Source organism: Bison bison, unplaced genomic scaffold (genome assembly GCF_000754665.1).
Source record: "Bison bison bison isolate TAMUID 2011002044 unplaced genomic scaffold, Bison_UMD1.0 scf7180017845683, whole genome shotgun sequence".
In the NCBI taxonomy this organism is placed as follows: Eukaryota; Metazoa; Chordata; class Mammalia; order Artiodactyla; family Bovidae; genus Bison; species Bison bison.
The window spans coordinates 67,969-77,305 of NW_011476256.1; the positions used below are offsets into that span (position 1 = coordinate 67,969).

Sequence of the window (9,337 nt, forward strand, 5' to 3'; positions counted from 1 at the left end):
GCGGCCGCCCGTGTGCGACGTCCGGTGAGTGGCCGTCCTGCCAGGAGCCGCTCTGCTCCCCCGGCCTCAGGCTTCGCTTGCCTCCAGGGGCTCTTCCGGGGCCTGGATTTTATTCCTAAGGAGAAAGTGACCCGCTGCTGTCCTGCTGACCTGGGCATGGGGAGCTCGGGCGTCTTGGGTGCTCAGCTCTCAGGCCTGTTGGGGTTTGAGTCGAGGCGGCCTTCCCAGGATGGACGTGCCTAGGTGGCTCCGTGAAGTGACAGAGCCCTGTGGCCGTCTCACCATCCGAAGCTTTGGACGGGGCGCAGTGCCGTGACCACGTGTTGTTTGGTTTCAGGGAGCTGCAGGCGCAAGAAGCCCTGCAGAACGGCCAGCTCGGCGCTGGGGATGGCATCCCTGACCTGCAGCCCGGGGTCCTGGCCAGCCAGGCCCTGATGGAGAAGATCCTGGGCGAGGACCCCCGGTGGCAAGGTAACCCTGCGGCCACTGCCGTCTGCAGAGTGCCCACATAGTGGACCTCGAGACCGAGGCTCCGTGCACGCTGGCCCCCGTCAGCGCCCCTGCTCATGGGTCTGGTCCCCGGGCTGCTTGGGGACGGGACTGCATGGCGGCCCCTGCTCCTGCAGAGCGTCCTGTCCCGGAGCCTGCCTGCTCCCCGGCAGCCTCACGGGTGATGGCCACGGGCAGCGAGCGGTTTTAATTGTGAAACACTCACAACATAAACACCCCACTCCAGCACTCTTGCCTGGAAAATCCCATGGACGGAGGAGCCTGATGGGCTGCAGTCCATGGGGTCGTGAAGAGTTGGACACGACTGGGTGACTTAACTTTCACTCTTCACTTTCATGCATTGGAGAGGGAGGTGGCGACCCACTCGGGTGTTCTTGCCTGGAGAATCCCGGGGGCGGCGGAGCCTGGTGGGCTGCCGTCTCTGGGGTCACACAGAGTCGTACACGACTGAAGTGACGTAGCAGCACAACATAAATCTTCCATTTTAACCATCTCAGCATCACAGCTTGTGGCATTTGGCATGTCTGCAGTGTGTGCAGCCGTCACCTTGGTTCTAGAACATTCCATCACCTCGGACAGAAACCCCTGCCTGTTAGTGGGCCTGCTTCACAGCCCTGGCCCGGCTCTGCCGCCATGGGGCCGCCTGTTTGATGCTTCTCTCGGGCGGTGTGGTTTTAAGAGACAGGCCCCACTGCCCCCACCACCCCTAAGTTATGCCAGCATGTCTCCTCAGAAGCTTCGCACACAACACTTCAGGCTGCCTCACTTCAATGCTGAGTTCCCTGCAAGGGTCTTTCCCCTGCTTGCTGAACCCTGAGCTGCCCGGGGCCCAGGCATGCGTTTATAACGGTGGCCGCCCAGGCCTTCTCGGGACGGGCCTTGCGGGCCACCGTCCGTGTGCTTGTCCAGCCGTGCCCGGGGAAAGGCTGCCACAGAGGAACGGCCGCCCGCAGCTCCCACTTGCCGGCACCTCAGAGCTTGTCATTCAGCAGAGCAGCCGTTTTGTGTTGCAGCCCCTCAGCCCCCCTGGTCCGAGACCCCAGCTCCGCCCGTGCGCTCCGGCTGGCGGCCCGGGTCGGGGTGTGAGTGCCCTCGTCACCGTCGGGCAGGCTGAGCTTGAAGAAGTAAAGTGGGCCCGGCCAGGCCCAGTGATTCTCAGCCCTGTGGATTGAGTTTTTAAGGAGCAGATTTTCTTTCTTAGGGAAGTTCTTTGTTGGTGCTTCAGGAACACCTAGTATTGATGTGGTAACGTTTGTTACAGTTGACAACCAGCATTGATACACGATTGTATTGATACCCAGTTGACAACCAGGATTGATACACGATCGTATTGATACCCAATTTCTCACCCGCCTTGTGTTGTCCTCCGGGTTTGGGCAGATGTGTAAAGACTTGGATCCTCCCGTTAGGATGTCACTGCCCTCAGACCCTCTCTGCTCTGCGGCTGGTCCCTCCCCCTCCCTGCCGGCCGCTGACCTTTCACCCCACGGTCCTGTCCTACAGTGGGGACCACAGTGCACAGCCGTTGCACTTGGTGCTGTGTGTGCAGGGGTCCCCCGGTCTCTTCAGGGCTTGCTAGTGTCTTCTTATTGCTGAAGAGGTCTGGGGGGCTTGTTCATCCATCACCCTCCGATGGGTGTCCCCAGCCCCTGGGACTCGCAGATGCTGCCACGCCGCCTACTTCCTCGTGGGTCATGCTATGCAGTGCAGGACCTCTGTCTGTTGGAGACCTTCAGTCAGTGCTTGTGAACAAACAGCATACAATTTTTATTTTCTCAAAATCATCTTTTCTGCTCAAACTCCTTTTGTCCTCACCATGCCCTGCTGTGCGGTTCATGTTTCTTGTCATTTAATCAGTTATTTGGAACTGAGTTTGGCCTGGTGGAGGTGGGGCCATTAAACTTGGGCGTGGAAGCGTGTCCTGGGCGTCGCGGCACAGCACTGCCCCGGCCTTTCCCGCAACACCTCAACGGTCAGCCCTGCTGGGCAAGTTTGGTTAAAAACAATGGCGTTTGTAAAAATATAAAGGGAAGGTCAATTATTAACCAGCCCAAAGAAAGTCAAAGTCACTCAGTCGTGTCTGAGTCTTTGCGACCCCATGGACTGTCCACGGAATTCTCCAGGCCAGAATATTGAAGTGGGCAGCCATTCCCTTCTCCAGGGGATCTTCCTAACCCAGGGATTGAACCCAGGTCTCCTGCATTGCTCAGGAATGCGTATTATTTTCAAGAATCTCCTTTTATTGGATACGGCTTATAAATGACCCTTGGTAGGTTTTTATTTTTGCTTTGAGATAACGTGAAATGAACCATTTAGAAAATAGACTTTATTTCTCAGGGCAGGTCTGGGGCCCACCTTATGGAACGCTCGGGGGCTTCTCACGTGGCTACTGCCTCCCCACAGGCGGTGGCCCTGGTGCCAGGGGACGGCTGTCACAGCGTCACCTGCCGGTCAAACCAAGCCTTTTAAAAGTGTATTTCGGAGGTTTCTAGTGTGTTCAGTGGTGTGCGTCCTTCACTTTCATCCGGTTCTAAAACTCTGTCCAGTCTCCCCGAAGAAGCCCCGGCCACACTCTGCCGCGGGTTTGCCTGTCCTGGACGCTTCCTTTAAGTAGGGTCAGGCCGTGCCTTCTGTGTCTGCCGCTCTCGCTGACCACGCATCCGGCCCGCTCAGGGCTCACCCACGTGGCACGCGTGTCTGTGCTTCACCCCTTTCCCTCCACTATGGGACAGGCTGCATGGCGTTTCTCGTCGCCTGCCCAGAGACGCTTGGGGCAGCGTGGCTGCCGTGAGCGGGCGTGCGCATGTCCCCGTGTGGACCCCTGTCTTGCAGACACCAACTTTGTGCTGGGCAGCTACAAGACGGAGCAGTGCCCCAAGCCGCCACGCCTGTGCCGCCAGGGCTACGCATGCCCACACTTCCACAACAGCAGGGACCGGCGGCGGGACCCTAGGCGGTTCCAGTACAGGTGAGCCCGGGCCCTGGGTCACGGGTGTGGGCCTGGCTGCCCCTCCACTGGGCTTATGTCTGGCTCGAGGCTCTGCTTTAGGCAGCGGCCCCTCCATTTCCTTCAGCGTCCCTGAAGGCCCTGGTGTCCAGGGATGCCAGCCCAGCAGATGCCCCCATGGTGGCAAGTGTGGTCAGGGTGTGGCTCCTCTGTTTCCCTGTCCCCCCCGTGACCTGTGCGTCCTCTGGCAAGGGCGCCTGCTGGCGAGGGCCCGCCCTGGCGAGGCTGGGAGTCCTGGTGCCCACAGCCTGCTTCACCCTCTCTGGGGGCCTGACTTCCTCAGGTTGTGGGTTTGGGTCTCACCTGGGGTCGTGCACCTGGGTAGTCCTGATCTCTTCCTGGGCCATTTCCTCCCCCCTCCACCTATCCTCACCTTGGTGCCCGGCTTATCCTCTGGTTTACCAACCCGCCGCACGGGCCCAGCACTGGGCAGGGTGGGGGCTGGGGGCGCAGAACCTCCAGGGGTGTCCGGGCATCTGGCCCCTCACCTTGACCCTCCTGTGGGTCCCCAGCTCTGTGTCCAGCTTGTTCTTTGAGCCAAAAGTCATTCTCCAATCATCTGACACTGCCTCGCATGCCTTACTTGGCCTTCACATAGAAAGAGATCTTTTTATGATGGTTACTGTTCTGAGTGGTTTAACGAGAGTTGAGGGTCAGAGAACCTCTGAGTATTAGTCACTTGATGTCGTCTCGAGAAGGTGAAGTAAATTTTACTGCATATAAAAAGGGTAGAAAATCATAAAATATGTCCTATTTCCCACAGATAAGTTTAAAATAAACCCCATACAATAAAGCTGCTGGGAAGCACCTGAAGCATGGAGGGGGTTGTTAGGGTTTTCGTGTCTTGGGCCCTGGGTCTCAGATTCAGTGTTGAAGCAGTCTGGTGGGGAGAAAGAGGGTGTTAGTCCCTGGTGGGCTGTGCGGGGTTGGACCTGGTCGCCCAGATGCTGCAGGAGGCCCGGCTGAGTCTCACGGGCGCTGGGGGCTCTTACCAAGACTCACTCACACTTTGTGGAAAATGAAAACAGGCTCCCAGATGCTTTCTGGGCTCCCCTGGATGCTTGTCCTGGTGAGGAAGGGCCAGAGTATGCAGGGCTGCGCCTGGTCTCCGGGGGCGCATGGGGAGGCCATCTGCCCACCTGAGCCCTCCTTGCCGCAGGTCCACGCCCTGCCCCAGTGTGAAGCATGGCGACGAGTGGGGCGAGCCGTCCAGGTGCGCAAGCGGGGACAGCTGTGCGCTCTGCCACTCACGCACGGAGCAGCAGTTCCATCCCGAGGTACGGGCGCCCAATGGGGACTCGCAGTCTGCTCACGGGGCACATGCCATGGCCGCTTAGCAGGCACTCCTTGGGCACCTGCTGGGTGGCGGCCACTGAGCCAGGTGCATCTTTCAGGAAACGCCAAGTGGCCAAGCTGACCTGGAGGGTGGCTTCGAGGACAGGTGCCACAGGAGTGGCCTGGGCCCACGTGGTTCCCGGGGTTGATGGGCCCACGCAGGCGCAGCGCCCTGGGCCGCTGGAGGGTTGAGGCCGGGGGAGGCATGCTGCCTGCATCCGTCGTCTTCAGGAGACCCCGTTGTAGTGTGGTTCTTTGAGCTCTGCGTCGTGACTGGCTCGGCTCCAGGCCTCCCGCGGACACGGGTCTCTAGCCCGGTGCTCTACGTGCTGTGTCGCCCTTGTTTCCTAGATCTACAAGTCGACCAAGTGCAACGACATGCGCCAGACCGGGCACTGCCCCCGGGGCCCTTTCTGCGCCTTCGCACACGTGGACAGTACGTGCCACCTTTGCTGGGATCGGGCGGGGGCTCCGCCTTGGGCGAGGGTGGCTGGGAGGGTCGGGGGCCTCTGGGCCTCCTGGGGCCCAGCCTGGCCCTGCCTCTGGGTGCCCCAAGGTCCTGAGTGCAGTCACTGTGACCAGATGAGCCTGTACAAAGCACCTGAAGGGGAAGAAGCCTCGGGTTCGGGAGGTGCACAGACGCAGCCCTTCCTCACTGCACCTGGGAGCTTCCTCCTAAAGCTGTGAGCGTGGGTTCCTGCTCTTACGAGCATGTTACGAATTCCAATTTTACTTTTTTTTTTTTTTCTATTTTAATGGTGAGGGTGGCTTTTCCCGTTGAAATTCTCCATGACTTTGGAGTCATTCATGATTCACCCCAGAAGACATGAGGGTCCCTTGCAGGTCAGCTTATACCTGTCAGAGGCTAATACACACTTGCCCCAACCCCAGCTTGGGGTCCCTTAAGCAGAGTCTCAGCCAGGAGCCACTCAAAGCCCCCTTTCTCTGCAGAGAGCCTCGGGATGGCCAGCGACTGGAGCTGCCGAGACCTTGCCCTCACCAATGTCCCCACGACCCCCAGTGGGCAGCCCGGACACGTAAGTGGGGACATCCAAGGAGGATGCCCGCTGCCATTTGGTTTGAATCCAGTGTCAGGCACTCGGATGGGTGTGGTCTCTGCGTGATGCGGTTGGAGGCGGCCTGCCTGCAGGGTTGGTGGCGTAGAAGTGTCTAGAAGAGTCCTGGCCGAGTCCTGACTCAGGTGGACTTGCTTGGCCTCGTGTTTTGTCAGAAACGCATGTGTCAGTCGTGTGCGAGGCGCGGTCTCCGCCTGAGGGTGAAGAAGGACCCCCATCGGGCAGGCGAGGCCATGCTGGCAGCTCCCCCGTGAGGAGCACAGCTGACAGCTTGGGACTCAGTGTCTGAGGTGCAGGCGTGTCCCGGGGGCGCCGTCTCGGGGTAGTGAGTATCACAGGAGTTCTTCTTCATCGGCCGTGACTTCCATAAAGCCGTCTGCAGGTGCTGCCTCCGCATCTGCCTGCAGACGGGGCTGAGTTCTTTCAGCGGGGCAGGGAGTTGGGCTGCCCTCCTGGACGATGCCCGCCCTGTGCCCGGGTCGGGCTCTCAGCTCCACTGCTGCCGTATACAGGGCTGCACTTGGATGCAGCCCCCTCCCAGCTCCTCAGTTACCCTGAGGTGGAACTCCAGTGCAGCTCCTTCATGGTGAATGAACAGCGGTGGTCCAGCCACCATTTCTGGTTCACCTTATGTGAGCCAGAACTTGGGAGGGCCTGAAACTGAAATCTCCAGAACTGGAAATTGAGCAAGAAGTTAGTAAGATCCTCTAAGGAGTTGTTACGGAATCCCTTGTACTGCTCATCATAACAGGTCATAAGTCAAAAGGCTGAGTTGTTGGGGCAAAGAATAGCAACATTATTCAGAAAGCCAGCAGACCAAGAAAACGGTATAGACTCGTTTCCCAAAGAACCCAGTTAGAAATCAGGCTTCTTTTGCACTAAAATGGGAGTGGGACTGTGGTTGGTTGGGTTAGCCTGTAGATTTCAGACCATAGGCAACATTCTTTTAGTGATTAATTTGTAGCAAAAGCAATACAATACAAATGTTAAAGTGAAAGAGATCCAATATGGAGTCAGATTTGTTTTCCTATGTTACAAAGTGTCCAATAAAAGATTGGAGCAAAGTGTTTCAGAGTGAAACATCCAGCCTTCCCCTGGGCAGGAGCAGGACCTGGAAACTGGCTGTTCCTTCTGCCCCATGTTTTCAGCAAATGCTCAAACAGACTTTGAGAGTCCAGGAAACATGTGGGATCTGAGGCGCTGGGGTCAGTTGGGCCCACGCCTCGGCGTGAGGTCAGGGACGTTGGTTTGGTCAAGACCCTAAGGGAATGTGTCGGTTGGGGTATTTGGAGACCGTCAGACCTCAACATGAGTCTTGCTGTCCCAAATGAGCCATTTTCATTTAAGGTGATGGTGAGGGGATTTGCTTGGTGGCCTGGTAGACTGGAGCTAAGACTGAGCTCCCAATGCAGGGGGCCTGGGTTTGATCCACCTGGTCAGGGAAGTTGATCCCGTGTGCCGCAACTAAGACCCAGCACAGCCAAATAAATAAATATGAAAAAATAAATAAGCCAAGTTGGGGCTCGGACTAGAGGGCAGCTTCCCTTCCCTGTTTCCCAGGATCTCATCGCCTTTGACAGCCGAGCTGAGTGTGAGTGAAGTGCCCTGTGCCCAGAGGCGCACTGCTCTTCCCATCCTCCTCCCGCCCCGTTCCAGTGTGTCTGTGAACAGCTCAGCGCCTGCTCAATGTGATGGGAATTCCTGGTGTTGCGGAGCATGAGCCCCCACCCCCGTCCCCGGCACAGGGCAGAGGCAGAGGGGCCTGGATGGGGCAGAGCCCTGGGACTTGATGAGGAAGCCAAGTGGAGCTGTTTCAGGATGGCCTGGCTCCTTCACAGTGTAGCTTCTCCGTGGAGCGAGGATCTCGGGTCCCGGGTCAGGGCCTTGGCGCCATCGCCCAAACTGGGGTCGCGGGGTCACTTGTGGAATTCTAGGAAACCAAAGATACCCAGATGGGCTCAGAGTTGAGCCATCGGGCAGGAGGAAGGTGCCCCGGTCAGGGCCAGCGTGAGCATCACTTCTCCGCCCTCCATGGGTCCTCCTGCAAACGCAGAAACCAAACAGGACGGGGTAACTGGAGCCATCGCAGGCTCACGCATCATAGGATCAGACACAGGAACCAGAGTACTTCTCAGGCCTGCGGGGCGTTTCACGGCAGCTTTGTGCCGACGTTTGCCCTGAGGAAGTCCAGGCCCCAGACGCTGTAGGCAGAGCCGTCCTCGTTCGCAATAGCCCCAGAAGGTGGTTCGTGGGAGTCAGGAGTCCACACACACAGGCAAGGGGGGAACGGTCCCCTCTACCCTTTCAGGGTTAGTGTCTGGGGTCCTGCAAATTAAACTGACCAAAGCCAGCTTAGCTGGAGGAAAGATTTATTATTTATTCATTGGGATGCCAGACCTGAGGACTTACCTACCGTTTTAACAGAGAGCGATAAATAGTGAAGAAGTGACTAGACCTAGGGGTTTCTGCTTTCAGGGAGCTGAATTACGGGATGGTAAAGACATGGGGGAGGAGAAGGCGATGGCACCCCACTCCAGTACTCTTGCCTGGAGAATCCCATGGACGGAGGAGCCTGGTAGGCTGCAGTCCATGGGGTCGCGAAGAGTCGGACACGACTGAAGCGACTTAGCAGCAGCAGCAGCAGCAAAGACATGGGGGAAATAGTGGAAGAGGAGGGTTACGGAGAGAGTTTGTGGTAAGGTTCAGCCTCCTGCAGCCCCAAGTGATTTGAGTTCTCTGGGGTGAAGCTCTTCCCCTCCTCTTGGGAGGGAGGGGACTGTGTCCAGGCCAGAAGGAGAGGGCAGAGAATCACCTTCCAGGAAACCATCCTTTGCCTCAGGGGTTGACTTTCCAAGACTCTCCCCGCACTGGAGGTGCAGCCCTGCCTGGGACACTTTGTTTGACACTGTGGGTTCAGGGACCTCTCACCTGCCTCCACACAGACCAGCCGAGAGCTCAGAGATCCATGTCGGGCGTGGGAAATGGAGCCCAGGAGAGCTGACACAGAAGCAGCGACTTGAAAGCCTTTTCTGTTCCCTGGACTTCAGTGCTTGGCCTTTCCTGCCTTCCTGGTGGAGCTGAGGTCTCTCTGGGGTTCTGATCAACTGCTTCTCCTTCCAACAGCCAGTGCATTTTCTGTTGCAGGCAAAGCGGAGAGAGTCACCTGCCGATGGCAGCCAGAAGGCCAGCGAGCAGGACGGCAAGCAGGTACCTCGTGCTGTCTGCAACCGACCTCTGCCTGTGTTAGGACTCTGCACGCAGCTGGTCACACTCACCCCCGCCTCACACAGTGACCGGGCTGACGTCCACTTGTGAGACAGCTCCTTTCTCACAGCCCCCATAGAGGCGTCTGTTCCGTGTTTCCTTTGTTTTCACGTTTTAAAAAATGTACCTTAGAAACAACAGAACC

General features: G+C 57.9%; 2 protein-coding genes across 2 annotated transcripts in view; both read left to right on the top strand.

Annotated features, from left to right (window-relative positions):
- Positions 1 to 243, top strand: part of LOC104986126 — a 10,924-nt gene extending 10,681 nt beyond the window's left edge. The window contains exon 6 of the mRNA XM_010836590.1: positions 88 to 243. Coding sequence (XP_010834892.1) covers positions 88 to 243 — 156 coding nt within the window. The remainder of the gene's footprint in view (positions 1 to 87) is intronic.
- LOC104986137 (putative E3 ubiquitin-protein ligase UNKL) overlaps positions 38 to 9,337 on the top strand; it is a 21,639-nt gene continuing 12,339 nt past the window's right edge. Inside the window, exons 1-6 of the mRNA XM_010836600.1 lie at positions 38 to 471; positions 3,343 to 3,478; positions 4,677 to 4,794; positions 5,204 to 5,288; positions 5,804 to 5,889; positions 9,073 to 9,135. Coding sequence (XP_010834902.1) covers positions 435 to 471; positions 3,343 to 3,478; positions 4,677 to 4,794; positions 5,204 to 5,288; positions 5,804 to 5,889; positions 9,073 to 9,135 — 525 coding nt within the window. The 5' untranslated portion in view covers positions 38 to 434. The remainder of the gene's footprint in view (positions 472 to 3,342; positions 3,479 to 4,676; positions 4,795 to 5,203; positions 5,289 to 5,803; positions 5,890 to 9,072; positions 9,136 to 9,337) is intronic.